Raw genomic sequence first — 16,897 nt, 5'->3', positions numbered from 1 at the left:
AAGCCACAGCCGAAAGCCACAGCCATCTTTTTTCGACTGATGAGCCACATAAGGCAATCGACTAAAAAAAAAATGGCTGTGGCTTAGGTACGGTTAAGCCCAGGATGCGAAGCATACTAGCCTTTATTTTAGTTGTTGAACCACTGTTTAGCCTGGTGAACTGCTGTTGCTTGGCTATATTTGGTTCGGCTAGACGAAGAAACAACTCATGCATTACTGCTTCGCCTTCAAGAGTGGAACGCGACAGCGTTCCCGTCGACCCGCCAAGGGGTGTAAGACAATGGGCTACAGGGCAGCGACTACGCGCCCCGCATTGGACGCGGTGAGCGTCGAGCAAAGCAGCGTTCGGCGCGGCAACGAAATGTGCGCCTGAGCAAGAGACGCACGCCTTAGAAACAGCTCGTTTCTAAGGCAACACCGCATTCACTAGAGGCGCTTTTGTACCGCTTTGAAGCATCGTACTCGTGGCTCAGTTATACCTAGGCGTACCACTACAACACTACAAGGATACACAAGAATACTGGAAAGAACAGACAGACAAGGCTCGAGAGAAAACACAAAAATGGGGAGGACGAGACCTATCAATTTTTTCCCGTGCCACAGTGTGTAACATTTTTATTATAGCTCGCGTATGGTATGTTTTGCAAGCGTTACACATGTCGCGCATGAGTATTCAACGACTGCACAGAGTGTTGGCTGTTTTTGTATGGAACTCATCATGGGAAAGGGTGAGCCGCACAAATTTGTTCCTTCCAGTGCGATCGGGAGGACTGGGATTGATTCATTTGTTCGTGAGACAAATTGTCTCTAGGTTCGTATATTATCGCAATCAAAGAAATCCTTTTTTTAAGAAGTGTTATGCAAGTGAGATTGGCGAACGCATTGCCAGATGTCATTGTGTCATCATGCGCCCATATGCAACGCAATGCCCGCGGATACATGCATGAAATTGTTGCGGCTGTCTAGTTTCTAAAAGTAAGATTTTCAATGGAATATCTCAGCGAGGTCAAGAGAAAACGCCTCTACAAAGACCTAATTGATGTGATGATGCCTGTTCTCTTGTATCGAAGGATGTACAATCCTGGGCCAGGCAGCAATGTGTTAAAAAGGGTTAAAAGTATGACTATCCGATCGTCAGTCAAAACTTTCTTTTTCATGCTCCATAGTGGCACACTTTCTACAATACCGTGGCTAAAGGAAAAAGGGTTGTTGGTACCATGGTCGGTTGACTGTGTAATATGCAAAAGGCCTGAAACAATCGAGCACATGTTTCTCGATTGTTGGGATGCCATATTCTTATGGGACATCTTGCAAAGAACCCTGAAAAAGGAACTGCCGCTTACACCCTACGGCATTCGATTTCTTCCCGTCGAAAGCGAAGGCGTGCCGTACGATATGCTAATGATTCTAGTAATGCACAGTGTTTGGAAAACCAGAATGTCAGTACGTAATGCGGACGTCAACGCGAGGTCAGCCCGGGACAACTTCAACGAAAGCATCGCATATTTACGAGATGTGTACAAACAGAAGGAAGAAAAGCCAGATTGGTGTGTTTATCTGGACGAACTCCTGACCGTAAAGCGTTTTTTACCCACTTATGCTAGCCAGACACAAGCTAGCATTTTTAATGTGAAGTTATGATGGTGTTTTTCACTGTATTGTGCCAAGTTGGCAATAAAGAAAAACAAATACTCGTGGCTCAGTGGTAGCGTCTCCGTCCCACACTCCGGACACTCCGGTTCGATTCCCACCCAGCCCGTCTTGCAAGAGTTGAGCCAAAGCCACTTCTCCTCTGTCGTGACGTCACGGTGTCACGTGGTTTCATGGCGACACCGCCGCGCCTGAGGAGCTGGGTTGAGCTCTCGTAATATGCTTCGCATAAAAGAAAAAAAAAAGAACGGGGTAGCTGGCTTTCGGGCATAGCGTTCGCCGCCAGCCTTTCCAAGAAAACATTAGGGTTACATAAGCTGCGCTTGACGGTAAACGTGAGAAACAGTCGGGTATCTTTGAATGATATCGCATTGCACTCTTAAAGGCGAAGCTTAAGCGTCCTCCAAATCTTTAAGTGCAGAAATACGGGAAAGCAGGGTTCTTTAGGATCAGCCATCCAGAGTCGGAACAGTTTTACAAACAGTTTTCATGTAGGAGCTTCTTTGAAGAACGTCCTCTTTTGTGAATCTAAAATCTAACCATAGACACGTTTCTTGCGTCACTTCAGTTTCCGCGCCCAGTGATCAAACTGGCCACAACATCGTGCTCACTAGCAGAACGCCATATTGTTGGCCTACCCAACAAGTTCGGAGAAATGGGGAGGAGGAGTAAATAAACTTTGTTTGTGGACAGCAGATTTGAAACGTAGGTCTCTCTCTCTTCACCTAGATGACGGCCTCGAGCCCTCAGGCCCTGGTGGCATCTTTGGCCTGCTGGATTGCCTTGAGTTGGTCTTCCGGTGCACAGCTGAGCAACGCCGTCTCCCACTGCTCTTTGGTCTTCTATATTCTGTATGGGTGTCCGGGGACAAGCCCAAACCATATGTTGTAGGTGCGCCCTTTCTTGACAGAATCTACATCTATCCGTGTAAAGGTCCGGGTAGTAGCGGTGGTAGGCCACTGGGTTCGGATATGTATCTGTAAGAGGCGCCATGCCGTCACTTGCTGTCTACATGGCGAGGAGTGTACCGGGGCCAAATGGGTCCTTCCCAATTTATAGTGTTTGGCGATCACGTTAAAGCTGGTCATCCGGTCTCTCTCCGTTCCCAGTATTTCTTGAGCGTCAGCTGCTTGGCCTGTCACTCAGGCAGGTTGTGCGCTATTTCGTTACCGGGAAGGGAGGAGTGTGCGGGTGCCCATATAATGTGAATGTGTCGATCTTCACGAAAGTTCTTTAAAATTCCCAGCGCTTCGGGCAAGACTCTTCCTTTTGCATAGTTCATGACCGCTGTCTTGGAGTCGCTTCCTACTATATGGACTACTCGCCTCCTACTACATCCAGTGCTAAGGCAGCCTCCTCCACCCCCTCCACCTTCCCTGTTTTAATCATGCCACTAAGTCTGCAGTCACGCTCTAGACTCAAGCCAACTATCGACATGCTCTATTCGCATACTCCGCCGCGCCCACATAGACCACGTCCTTGGTACTACGGAATATCTTGTGGAAGGCTCTCGCTCTTGCGATTCTTCGATCTTGGCGATCTTAGGCAGATGGTGAGTTCGAAAAGTTTTTGGTAACGATATTGCACAGTAGGCTTTACTTGATTATGCCATGTTATATTCCTCCACTATGTTTCCTTTGTTGCCTTTATTTTTTGTGTTCTTTTTCTCTACGTTTTTTAGTCGATTGATATTTTTATTCGATGAGTGGGATAGTCGGCGCGCCAGTTGTCTTTTTTCCCGGAGATCTCGTCGTTTAATAGGCAACAACAGTGTATGCTAAATATGTTAATTAAGAAAACTTCTATTTATTATGGATGGCACTTGCGGAAACAAACAGAACTTGCCATTGACTCCTTTACGATGTTAAATTAATACATGAATGACAATTGATGACTGGTGTTGTGAAACGTCCTAGCCGCCCAGGAGTTGACAGCCAAACAAGAGGCTGCCAATTGGCATTAAAAAGATAATAAATAAAGGAAAGATCATAGCCTGATATATATTACATTCCACGTAGACTTATGGGTGGACCACACGATTAAATCTTCCTGTGTTCGAAGACAGCTCAAAGACGCTTACCACATAGTTAAATTAAAAAAGAACCGAAATAAATATGGGGTTTTCGCACAGTTTTGCCACACACGCACACGCGCACACAGACACAGACACGATAGCATCCCCATTTGATGCCAAATGAACACGTAGGTATTATAACAATCTTACTCGTCGCAACTTCGCTGCTGTGAAAGCCATTGAGACGAACCGCCTGACGAATTTCCACCGGTCAGCTTTAGCAAAGGAGAGCGAATTCCGCTGCTCTGAGCGTGCTCCAACCATGGTCCACACCTCCTGCGTGAGCGAAGAATCGCGGATATTTAGAAAGAAAAAAAATGCGGCACAACTTTTGGCAACTACTGAGGCAGTGTATTCGTCACACTGTGGGTAGGCTCCTGACATCGTTTTACGTTACTTCCGCGAAGTAAGCGGAACGTTCTTCTGAAAAAAAAAAAAAGAGGTGTGTAACTTATTTATATTCAAAACTAATTGGAACGGGAGTAAGGTGTCCTACGTACCAAGTTTAACATGTGTGAGAGAAGGTTAAAGAGTACTATACGGTAGCGCTGGAAATTATCTCTAGCGAAAGAAGAAGTGAGGCTGAAGGGCATTTGTTTGACGTAGGCTACACTTGAAACATTTTCGCAAACTATTGGCAACCTACATGAAACGAGATCGAGAGTGTACATCAGGAACATGAAGTTAATACTCAGTGACATGGCTGCTAGTCTCGTGCAAATGAATAATTGGTACAATCGTTTCTATAGCAATTGCAGCACACGGCACTGCCCTGGCGATCTGGAGTTACCACCGTCTTGCGGCCACCGATTCTATATTTAGAGTACTTTTTTTTTGCCAATATCATCGCTCTGCACAATATCCTGCCTTCTCGACAGCGTTTCTCTTTGCTTTGCATTCATTACGTTATTATATAATAAACAGCCAGTCGTTTGGTGTGCGTATACAAGAACGGCCGATTTCAGCTTCTTGCGACTTTCAACAACAATGTCAGCTATTGGCGGCGAGGAGTTACGGAGTCGCCCTCTATCGGAAGCGCCTCGCTGCCGTAGTATGAGGGATCACGTGGCGCGCTCCTCATAGGTTTTGCTGTCAGCGCTCACTGAAAACACCACGCGCGAGCTCTCCCGGACATTTCTGTAAGTACTTTCGAAACGAGAGAAGTTTCTTACTGTCTAAATAATAATCTTGGGCAAGCTGAAAGCACACAATCGTTTACAGCCGCTATCTCTTTACCGAATACGTACAGTGAACGCCACTGCGCGCGGTCGCCGCGATGGAGTCTCCCGAACCGGCTTCTTGCGTGAAAGGTAGGTAAACGCTGAGAGCAAACTATGTGAAATATGTTCTTATAGTGTTTGTATAACTAAATGGAGCGTAATAGAATGAAGCCTCAATGCAGCGATCGCGCAGATTCGCAGCGACCGACTGCGCGTCTGCATGCTTGTCCGCGCACTGTTTCGCTTTCTCCGCGCGCGCGTTTTCGCACCGTGCCATGAGCTTTAGGCCGCAGAATATGAGCATTTGACAGTATACAGGCAACAATTGTTGCGTGGGCGCTATCAGAGCTGTTCAAAAATAATTTCATTATAGAGACTTCGACGCCTACGGGGACTGTGATGTGCCGTCGCGACGATGCAATCTTTTTTTTCTTCTAAATTCTTTTACCTTTCAATACTATTTCTCGAGTTGTGTCGCACTGTATGTTTATCGGCGTTCTCAGCGTGCAATTTCCCGCTGCTCCTTTGTTGTAATCCAGTGCATTAATTCATACCACAAATATGACCATATGCCATGCTTTCTTTAAGTGTGCTTCTTACCGCTGCCTTTCCACTCCACTGAACTTGCCAGTATCTATAGTATCGACAAGTTCATAGACGAAACCGTCATGACATTAGTCGGGCAGCGGACTCAGGCGAGCGTCTCAGTGCGCGTTTCCAGAACCTCGAAAACTGGGCGCCGTAGCAGAATTCTTCCTCGCGTCTGTGCTTGCTGCATACCCGAGTTGTAGCCGATGACTGCCGGTTTTATGTTTCGCGAGCCAAGCTTAACACAGCTTCTTGTCCTGCGGCTACGTGTGAATAAGGCCGACACCGGCCTCCGTTACGTGCGTCCGGCCCTGCGGCACCGAGCAGTAGCCTGCCACGTTGCGCGCCTTCAAAGGCAGCCACTACCTATTGTAGTGCTTTCAAGCGTTGTAAAGGAGACACTCGAAGCGGGAAAATTTCGCCACTAAATGAAAACCGCGGCGTACGAGGGAATTTAAACTCGTTTTCAGCTCGCTTCGGCGCGCCCGAAGCAGCCGACGCGGCCGCTATGTCCACGTGATCCCTCCTAGCACGTCACGCCGACGGTGGCGCCAGCTTTTCTAGTGGTGGAGCTCGAGGCCAATATTCGTATTGAAAACTCCGTATTCATTCAGTTGCGCGTGGTGTGGTCATTAGCGTCCTCTCCAGTTTCGTCGTTATCTTGCGATTTGGAACCATTATGGAACTTACCGAATGCGTTGATTCGGCGCTTTTCACTAATGTTCATGAGCTGTGGTGCGTAGCAAAAGGACATTAGCGAAATGCTTTCCAACGCATTTATTATTGGTTCGGCCGTATCTTTCTCATGATGCAGGTATGATAAGCAAGTGGTGATAAAGAAAAAGACGAGCTATTCTACATTCCTACTGATTCTTTAGAGGAAAGCAGTTGCTGCTGTTTCTGATGGAAGACGAGTTGCTAGCAGAGTAACGCGCGAAATATGCCGATACTTGATATTGTTATCAGGTGTTGCCATAGTGATCAAGGCCTGTCTTGTGCTGCTTTTCTGATAAAGAGGTCTGTCTCAGAACGTTTACGAAGAAAGCAGTGATAGTGCAGACTTTAAGCATTCATTTCATGGTAAAAGAAGCCAGTTTAAGCTTGCGTGTCCCTTGCACATATACCCCCTGTTTCTAAGATAACAAGAGCAAGTAGATATCTCAACAAGCGTCAGCACCTTTGTAGTGCCTGCATTGCTATCGCATAAAACTGAGCATTCCAGGTATCGACAAGAAAGCTGCAGCGCAGTTGCATTGTTTAATGAGCGCGACGTTCCCATATCTGCACTGCGCGCACACTACACCCGGAATTAGGCTTCTGCCGATGGTTTGGTGAGACTCATCATTGCCACAACTTTACTCATCATTTCGGCGAAAGCGACTATAAGCTCATTGAACTGACACGCAATGTTACTAAACTGACGGGTACGAAAGTTTCGGTACTGTATGCTCCTTTTGAATTCATTGTTAATGACCTGCCTCCACAGTGAACCGTCTACCGCAACTCTGCAGCTGCCTTCGAAGGTTACGGTCGGCTGTGTCACTGGGACCTCTTATAGAACCGCTCTCGAATATTCTGCAAGCCTTTTTTCCCCATCAACGCAAAGAACCCGATGCAGCGTTGCAGTAGCTTCCGTAAGAAACCGGTATCCGTGAAAATGACCGTGTCATGAGAGCGAACGTTCGGTGCGACTTGCTTCTGCTCTCGCGAAGTAACGGTGTGTATCGGTTTCGATCGATGGCACGTGAGTGGACTTTGCCTCTCGGGGAGCCGAAACATTTCGCAAATCTCTCGTAAGTTCGTTGCGCTCTCAATTCCGACAGCATCTACCACCTGGGTTTTTTTGATGGTGTGAATAATTTTGTACGAATTGTGGCTCTAGCGTCGCGTTTACCCGCTGTGGTTGCTCAGTCGCTATGGTGTTGGGCTGCTGAGCACGAGGTCGCGGGATCGAATCCTGGCCACGGCGGCCGCATTTCGATGGGGGCGAAATGCGAAAACACCTGTGTGCTTAGATTTAGGTGCACGTTAAAGAACCCCAGGTGGTCGAAATTTCCGGAGTCCTCCACTACGGCGTGCCTCATAATCATAAAGGGGTTTTGGCACGTAAAACCCCATAATTTAATTTTTTTAGCTTCGCGTTTAAATACTCATATGCCTTACTTGCCGGAAGCAACCCCTGGCTGCGACGCAACCATCTACGCCAATACCTCTTTGTGCCCTTACTATTCAGTGACGAGAGGCACGGGACTTGCGAAGGGAACAAAAGAAGGTTCTGGCTGACTGCTTCTGATGGAGCCGCTCTACGGAGTATAGTCAATGCCTGCGTTGCTCTAGTTTCTAAGGAACTACAGGCCTACATAATCAACTTTGACACCGCTGTGTGCGACGACTTAATTGCGCGCGCACTTTGAGTTGTTTGTACTGCGTCGTTCCCCTTTCTCACGGTATTTTCCTCTATCCCTTCCTCCCGCGTAGGGTAGCGAACCAGAATCGCCTCTGGTTAATCACGCTGCCTTTCTATTTGCGGGAGCATTATTTCTGTAGCCGCGTGTACAGGAACCACCCCAGGTTGCTTGCGTTGCTCTGGTATCTCGACCTGGTCTCCTTTGTAAAAGAAGCTTCAGTTGTCTTTTCACAACTCCAAGAGAACTTCGAAGGCTCCAAGACGACAAGGCAGTCTCGATAGAGATGGATGGCCACATGTCAGAACATGAAATATTAGTGGGCCGTCTAGATATTTCAACGAAGACTGCAAATTATGCTAGTGGACTTGCACTCGTCATAACAAACATAACTCAGCTTTAAAATGAAGTAAAACGCGCTCCTATCTTTGTCCTTTTCTTTTCAATATCTGACTGTTTCATCGAAATCTGAAATCTCGACCCCCTAATATTACGCTAGATAGGACTCCGTTATCTCCGCACGTGACCTTGCGGGGAGGTTCACGCGAAACCGTGAATATTTTGAATAATATTTGTGAAGACTTGCAAAATAAGTGCAGGAGTCAAAAATGTAAAAATTTGTCAACAATAAGAAACGCTGGGTGCTTTTATCGCTGAATTATACGACTACTCACCCCTCTATCCACAAACATGTTGAAGTCTTTGATGAAGACGCGCCTAAGAAGTTCGAGATCCTTGACCATGAGAAATGGGGCATCGCCGTTGAACATCCTGCGTGAGTTGGAGCAAGAAATTATATTGAAATTGCGGCCCTTGCATTAGCACTTACGTACGTTTAACACACACAAAAAAAGAGGATCAACTCTATTCTGGTGAGTTGCCTTACAATAAACAGAGTAACCATTCGAAAAAGAACGCAAAGCATTTCAAAGAGTGCTACATGACATCTCAGACGTTATTTCCTTTTTTGTGAGTTAAGCCCTACAACTGAAAATCACCTGAAAAGAACACTCGCAAGCCTCAGAGCGTACAAAATAGTTTAGGGTAATAAGATACGTAGGTTTCTACCAACAATTTTCGGCTCCGTGTCTCAGCAGATGTGTCTCGTGACCTCATGGCACAGAACAATGGTCACGTGGGAACAGGACGTCGTGATATTTTCGTATTCAATCCTACTCAGTCTATTCTTTAGTGCGCTGCCACTTATTCGTATGCCCGATCCATCAGAAAAAAAAAAGAACAGCCAACCAGGCGAGTTAGGAGCAAGTGCGGGAAAGTGGTGGAGCCCTGTTCCCATGGGAACCTTTCATGGGTCAAGGCGCCACGATGCGCTTATGTCCTGCAAAACGATATCGAAACCAGTTGGTATGAAGCTATTACAGTTATTTATTTAGCGCAGTCTTAGGTATGGGAGAATTCTCCCCCGGATTACGAGGTTGAAGCAAAATGAAGACAACGCAGAAAAATGTCACGTTACTATACTCTTGTGAAACTTTGAAGTTGCGCAGTGGCTATGATGGACGCATGTCGCAGGTCTTGGAATTGGTATTAACAGCCCGTGTTCTTTACAGAGAACACAAACCACGGTATAGGGGTGTTTTTGCCTTCCGCCCCGATTCTCTTCGTTAGTGGCTGGGTGTACAACCTTTCTAGCTGAGCTGTACTTTTACGCCGGGATTGCAAATTTTTCCGAGCACGTTACTCTACTACCTTTCATTTTATCGCCTACCATATCATAGGCCGAAGGGAATTTGGGATAGATTTAAATGTACTAATTTCGGCAGGATAATATTGATTCTGAATTTTCAGTTTAACCGGAAAACACAAAAGTCGGCGTACGCGATCTCATCAATAAAAGCAATCTTTATTAGTACTGTAACGAGAAAATTTTCCAGTAGCATGTGTCCATATCGTGTGCGTTCAACACAGTTGTATACTCTGTTGACGTTTTATATTGTGAGAACAAGGAACGAATAACAGGCCTTGACGCCTTAATCTTTATCAGTGGGTTAGGAGGAATGCCTTAGTTGAAGCCTCAGGATTAATTTTGATCGGCTGTGCTTCTTTAACTTGCAACTAAAGCAAGGTACACGAGCGTTTTTGGATCCAACCGGAGACCTCATTCAGAGCAGTCCCACGCCCGAGCCGCTGGTCCACTGAAGCGGTTAAGAAATTGAACATCAAATAAAGCAAAAGACTAGATTGAGGAAATCCAATTTACGATAAAGAACAACAATTTAGGACTCTTCTATCGCCCAGCGCAATCTTCAAACTGAAGTGACACTGCTGTGTATCCGAAGATTTGGCGTGAATTGTGGAAACATCAAAGTGGGCCCTCACAATACCCGCCCTTCACATAATGAGCTCCAGAAATTGCACCATTATAATAAAACCACGAGAAAGACGATTATTGAGGTAAAAGGTGTTACAGCTCACCCGTAGATGTCACCGTATTTGCTTGACCACTCGTTCAAAACCTTTATTGTCTCCTGAAATGAATATCATGCAAGAAAATGAACAAAGAACGTTAGATGAATGAAACAGCACTTATTGTTCAGCTCACAGAACCTTATCGAAGAGATCATATGGAAATGCGAGTCCGATCGAGAAAGAAAAAAGAAAGAAAAAGCAGGAAATGGGGTCTCTACTTCTTAATTAAAGCAAAGCATTTTGTGCTTTCTCTGCCCAAGTTTGGTTTTATGCTATCTTTGATGGGGAAGGGAGGGGGATGCAAATAGCCCCCAAACAAGGACGTCGTCAAGGCTACATATTATGTTTGGTGCCCAAATTTTCAATGTATAATAAATAAGTAAATAAATAAATAAATAATAATCAGTAGCATTGCTTGCCAATCCCAGCTAAAGCTTTGCTTCAACCGATACCCATAGCACGTTAGAGGCGCATAACTTTCTTTTGTTAGCGGATGAATTCAGCAACGGAAACGAAAGATGACCAAGAAAGCAATAGAAAAAAAGAAAAGGGAAACAGGAAGGATGCGAGAGAAATGTCCACTTAGGGCGAACTTTTCAGGGGCCGTCTTTCACCTCTCAAGCACAGAAAAAGTCAAGCTAGCTTTAATCGGCTCAACAATCCAGCACCCTCGCACACTTCATCCTCATGCCCAAAAGTCTGGAAGCGTCTAAGCGGATGTTTGCGGCGATTTGCATAACACGTACACGTGCATGTGCAGTTGCTCAACGGGGCGTTGCAAGACGCCCGTTTGGCGATGCACATCTGATACCACGCCACGTGTTACTTCGCCTGCAGGTCACGTGCCACTGGCGGGAACAAAGACGATACGGGCGTAGTATGGCCACATATCCTGATAGAAACTCGGATTCCATAAAAATGATCGAATGGCTACGCCACGCAATAGGTCCCGGGGATTCCATTGCCGAACCTGCAATATCGTCAAAACTGCTTTTTATGCGAAGCATACTAGCCGCACAACCACGCTCTTCCTTGCTGCGCCGCGCGCGGCCGCGTAGCTGCCATATGACGTCATAACAGCTGCAAAGCGGACGCTTAAGCTTCGCCTTCAAGAGTGGAACGCGACAGTGTTCCCGTCGACCCGCCAAAGGGTGTAAGACAATGGGCTACGGCGCAGCGACTACGCGCCCCGCATCGGACGCGTTGAGCGTCGAGCAACGCAGCGTTCTGCGTGACAACGAAATGTGCGCCTGAGCAAGCGACCCACGCCTGAGCCTTAGAAACAGCTCGTTTCTAAGGCAACACCGCATTCACTAGAGGCGCTTTTGTACCGCTTTGAAGCATCGAACTCGTGGCTCAGTGATCTAAAACGTGGCCTCAAAAAGGAATTGCCGTTACGTGCTTTCGGAATACGCTTCCTGCCATGCGCGGAACCAGAGGGAGTGCCTGTCGATCTGTCAATGCTTCTGTGCATGCACAGCGTGTGGCGAACGCGTTTGGATATTAGACATGAGCGCATTGTTCAGGCCCCAGCACATGAATATTTCATTGAAAGTGTGTTATATATACGCGAATTTTTCTGTGCCCTCCTTACTGGCTAAGTGCTTTGGACAAAGTGACTAGCCTACATCGTTCTTATCACACCACACTGATCCGGCATTGACTAGTTGTTTTTTATGGCCATGTAATACTCACATTGTATCTTCTTTTGCCAAGCCGGTAATTAAAAAAAAAACTCGTGGCTCAGTGGTAACGTCTCCGTCTCACACTCAGGAGACCCTGGTTCGATTCCCACCCAGCTCATCTTGCAAGTTGTTTTTTATTCATGAAGTGCCTGCTGGGATTTATGGCTCACGGCCAACACCGCAGACGCCGACGCCGACGACACCGGCTTTTCTGCGACACGAGCTCCGTAATGGTACGCCCACACTAGCGACAAAAACGCGCGCGACACGCCGCACGCGGCAAGCGCCCGCGCGGCAGACGCGTGCGGGCAAGTCCGCAGTCGCGTTTTGCGGCACGCGGCAGCGGCCCGTGGAGTCCCGCGTTGTCTCGTTCCATTCGATACTTTTCGTGACAACGCGCTCTCCGTTCTGCCCATTTCGTCTTCCATCGGAAGTGTCTGTGTTCTTTTGCGCCACTGCCGGCCACGCTCAGGCATGTCGGATACGGACGAGGAGCTACTGGTGACTGTGAGCACTATAATACTTGTTTGTTCTTTACTTGTGCGACGCCGACGTGCCAGACAGCGGACAAGAAAGTTTTGAGTGCGGTACAGGGACACTGAGGGCCAGGCGCACACTCTGCTTCCCCACCTTAACCAATTACTCACCTGTCATGCCAAACTGCTGTCCATAATGTGCCAGCGGTTGGCGCGCAGCTCCTTGTCCGACGCTCGATTTATCATAGAGGTACGCATATCCGCGAATGGTTTCCAAAAACGCCTCCATTGCGAGGCGAATTCTTCGTCGACGCCTCAGTGGCGGTGTGGTAAGGCTTAACAAAAACAGCCCCCTTGACTGGAAATGGCCTCTGAGATTTTACGGCGCGCGTGTCACTGTTCAGTCTCGGAGCCCATAGATTATGATTCTTTGCTTATGCGACAGGTGGCGCCACAACAGCGCGGCTCGTAAAGCGGCTCGCTTCTGATTGGTGGACGTTTCGCGTCTGCCGCGAAAAATGGGTCTCGCACCCATTCGCACGTTTGCCGCGCGTTGCTGCCGCTTTTCGTGAATCTTGCCGCGCGCGACAGCACCGCTCGCCGCGCGCGTTGTGTCGCGCGCGTTTTTGTCGCTAGTGTGGACGTACCATAACTCTGTCACGTTAAAATAAAGGCTAGTATGCTTCGCATCCTGGGCTTAACCTTAGCTAAGCCACAGCCATTTTTTTCCTAAAGAAATTACTAAAGAATAAAGGGAAAATCAGACATCCATCCGTTCGTAGCAATTGCTGCAAAGGAAATCTATACGGATTCCTCGAAAGAAAAGCCTCATAGTTGAAGAAAAATTCGTCCTGGTCCGGGACTCGAACCCGGGAGCACCGCCTTTCCGGGGCAGCCGCTCTACCAGCTGAGCTAACCAGGCGGCTAGCACACGGCAGGGCGAAGTCGAATTTGTCGACAACACGAAGCAAAGGCAAGTGTTTGACGTAGTAGTTCTGGTAGAGCGGCTGCCCCGGAAAGGCGGTGGTCCCGGGTTCGAGTCCCGGACCAGGACGAATTTTTCTTCAACTATGAGGCTTTTCTTTCGAGGAATCTGTATGGATTTCCTTTGTAGCAATTGCTATGAACGGGGGGACGTCTGATTTTCCCTTTATTCATTACTTCTCTCCACCTTGCGGGTTTCCGCAGAACTACTAATTCAGAAATTACTAAAGAAGTCCTAATGAAGTTTCCAATGCGAAGCTTTCTTTGCCTGCCATTCCATGGTTTCGCCTTGGTGGGCCGGCATTAAGTTGGTCCCTGCTCTGGTGTTCGCCGATTAGATTCCTAAGAACTCAAGCGCGTCCGGCGGCAGGATTCGAGCCTCGGACCCCTATCGCAGCAAACCGACGCTGTAATTTTATTGCCTTATTCGGCTTCATTTTATTGGCGTTACTTATTCTGTCGACAATTAATGCGTCCGTGTTTCTTGATGCGAGTAAATTTGGGCTCTCTCTGCTTTCAGTTCAACTTGTGCAGTGTTAAGCACAGTGCACGTATAGTCTAGACAACGTAGTGTTTTTTTTTCTTTCCCGTCAAGTTACGACATGATGCTTGTTGGTTCATGGAAGTGCCCAGGGAACCCGTGTAGTACTAGAAAAACAAGTACAAGGCAGGGAACAGGAGGGCTGAACAACTTAACGTGTTAACACGGGAGAATGCCATTCGAAAAAAAACTGCACTGCGCGATTAAAATTTTCTGCGATCTGTTTTTTTTCCAGAAGCCTTTCACCAACATTGCAAAACATCGCAGGATTCGTGCTGGCCAAAATTACTGATCTAAAAATCACAGGGCACATGAAAGTTCCACTCTACTTATTTGGGATAGTTACGTGATAAACTATATGGCACATTATTGAACCAGCAAGAAAAAATGATAAAGAAATTAAATGCAAACCAATAGCAAGTTGCACTATGCTCTTACACAGAAATAATTTGCGGTTGAATATTCAATAGTGTATTTGTCACCACTTTCTTTCATTACCATAGAATGCATTTAAAATTTGTTAAGTATTGCTTTTTTTTAAATATGCTCACCCACAATGCAATTCGAAGCGGCACATAAATGACGCCAGCTGAAAATCTACATTTCTTTTTGTACAGCAACATAATATTGTTAACGACTCTGTACTTGGGCCCATTTTCTCCCTTTGAAAATTGTAACAAGTTGCAATGTAGTTTTTTTTCCCCGTATGAAGGATGTTTCAGGCAACTGAAGACAGTTTAGCCAATTCGTTTTTGTTTTTGCAGTGAGTCTCCTGTCATTCAAACAATCTTGCACATATTCAATTGATGCAAATATCCAACTCATTTTCATTTTAATACAACTCTGCGACGTCTTGACACTCTTGAAAGTCGGCATTTGCCACCACTGCCCACCCGAATAACGCGCTACATCGTGTTGACACGCGGTGCTGCTGTCAAATTGTTGTTGTTACCTCAAAACAGATAGCTCGTACCCACGAAGGAGATCCGCTGCATTTGACTGATTGCAACGTACACCCAACAAAGACAGCAAAAGGTCGTTTTTTTTGTCCACTGCGCCACCCCCATTCGTACTTTGGGTTACCCGTTTGTGACATGGGCTCGAGAACTTCTACGAACCCGAGGTCTTGATAATCTGAAAGCAATGCAGACCAGAGTTTTCCAGTGTCGCGAAGACGAAAGCATTCCAGCAGAACTCAACTCGCGATCCCTGTCACAGTTGATGCGGTTAGCATTCAAGCAGTGTAGCGACGCGACGTATTGCCGAATACACCTTTATTTTAATGGGTTCAGCGGGCTAGCTGAGGTTTCCATTGGTTCAACTATGTGCGAGATACTCACTCTCGGGGATCAGCCCACTTTGCTACGTGGTTGATAATTGTGGAGGCTGTTCGACGCGGTGTTCGACGCGGCGTCGCTTTAATTCCGGCTGCAGAGTTCGACTTTAGTCTTTACATTTGTCCTGTTGCAGTGTTCTACTTTGGTCTTTAGATTTGTCCTGTTGCTCTCCTTTCCCTTTTCCTTCTTCCTCCCCTCCTTCCTATCTTCCATTTCTGTGTTGCTGTCGCCTCCCTTCAGAAGAGTAGGCAGGCGTTGTGCCCCTTCCGGTGGCAGTTGCCAGCCTGCTCCTCGCTTTCCCTTTCCTGTTACCTGTGTATATGTGTTCAAAACAAATAATAATAATAATAATTTGCTATGACACTCGCTTCTCCAGCTTCAGCGATGCCAGGACGGCATGCTGACGACTTTGGTGACTGTCCGGTATGCTTGTCGTCGTACCACTACCGCAATAACGTCGTCATTCGAGGGTCGTCATTGCGTCTCCGTCACACGATAGCCGTGATCCATTGGTTGTGATACCGCCGGGCTCGTTACATCGTCGCCATTCCAACTCCTGCATCCGACTCTCGTCATGCCGTACTGTTCACGCCAATGTCATCAAACAGTTGTCGTCGCGCTGTCATTTGTGCATCGTCATCGTTTCAGCAACGTCATCCCATTCTCGCCATGCCGTAGTCATCGGTCCAAAGGCGTGACTCCTTATTCGTCATTCTGTGGTAATCGTGCCGGCGTCATTCAACGGCGACTATGCCGCCGCTGTCACGTCGTCGTGCATCTGTTGTGACATTGTCGTCCCCACCTCATCGTCGTTATACACTCTTCGTCATGCCGTTTCCTGACGTCATCGTCATCGATTCTGCGGCCTTTGTACGATTGTCATTCCATCGCTGTCACTGCGTCGGTGTCGCACAGTCGTCGCCGTCCATATTCATTAGCGACCTTGGCAAGCGAGTGCCACAGAAATGTGGGACGATGCTGCAGCACGTCGCATGTAGCCGAAGCAATGGAAGTCTGAAAACCACCAGAATCCCATTCAGGGTCCCCTTTTGTTACTACATGTGGTAAATAAACGTAACTCCAGAAATATCGTGTCACTACATAGTTGGAGTGCCAATTTCATTACCGTCGAGAGTCCTCGCGACAAGAGATCTGCCGTAATTTTCTATAGCCCTCAGTTTCCTTTTTACCAAGTTGCAAATGGCGTACCCGGGCCTATTGCGAGTTCAACTCAGGCCCGAGCCCTACCACAACTCAAAGCCCCGAGGCCCGAGCTCGATCCGGGCCCTAGTCAACAACCGCTTACCTGGCCCGAGGTTGGGCCCAAGTTTTCGGGCCAGCACGAGCCCGTGCAGTGCTCTAAGCTGGCCTCCCAGTGCAGAAGTACACTGCTACAAACATTACACCTCGAACGCACGCTTGAAAATTCGCGCAAATATAATCTCGGGCACGCCCGCGCTTGAGACACTTGTCGCATTACACACGTGGCTTAGTGCAATTAGAAGAA

The 16,897-nt window shown here is 47.3% G+C and overlaps 2 protein-coding genes across 11 annotated transcripts in view; one reads left to right on the top strand and one right to left on the bottom strand.

Moving 5' to 3' along the window:
* The window catches only part of LOC135911357 (uncharacterized), a 371,373-nt gene that overhangs the window by 51,517 nt on the left and 302,959 nt on the right, over positions 1-16,897 (top strand). The gene's annotated exons all lie outside the window — the stretch shown is intronic.
* Positions 1-16,897, bottom strand: part of LOC135911356 (cytochrome P450 6B5-like) — a 76,316-nt gene that overhangs the window by 39,538 nt on the left and 19,881 nt on the right. For both annotated transcript variants that reach the window (XR_011507983.1, XM_065443596.2), the window contains exons 3-5: positions 10,374-10,426; positions 8,612-8,708; positions 3,875-4,000 (exon numbers count right to left, since the gene is read on the bottom strand). Coding sequence is in view for 1 of the 2 variants with exons in the window: in XM_065443596.2 (XP_065299668.2) it covers positions 3,875-4,000; positions 8,612-8,708; positions 10,374-10,426 (276 nt within the window). In the remaining variant the exon portion in view is untranslated. The remainder of the gene's footprint in view (positions 1-3,874; positions 4,001-8,611; positions 8,709-10,373; positions 10,427-16,897) is intronic.

Source organism: Dermacentor albipictus, chromosome 8 (genome assembly GCF_038994185.2).
Source record: "Dermacentor albipictus isolate Rhodes 1998 colony chromosome 8, USDA_Dalb.pri_finalv2, whole genome shotgun sequence".
NCBI lineage: Eukaryota > Metazoa > Arthropoda > Arachnida > Ixodida > Ixodidae > Dermacentor > Dermacentor albipictus.
This window is presented reverse-complemented; position numbering and strand designations above follow the sequence as displayed.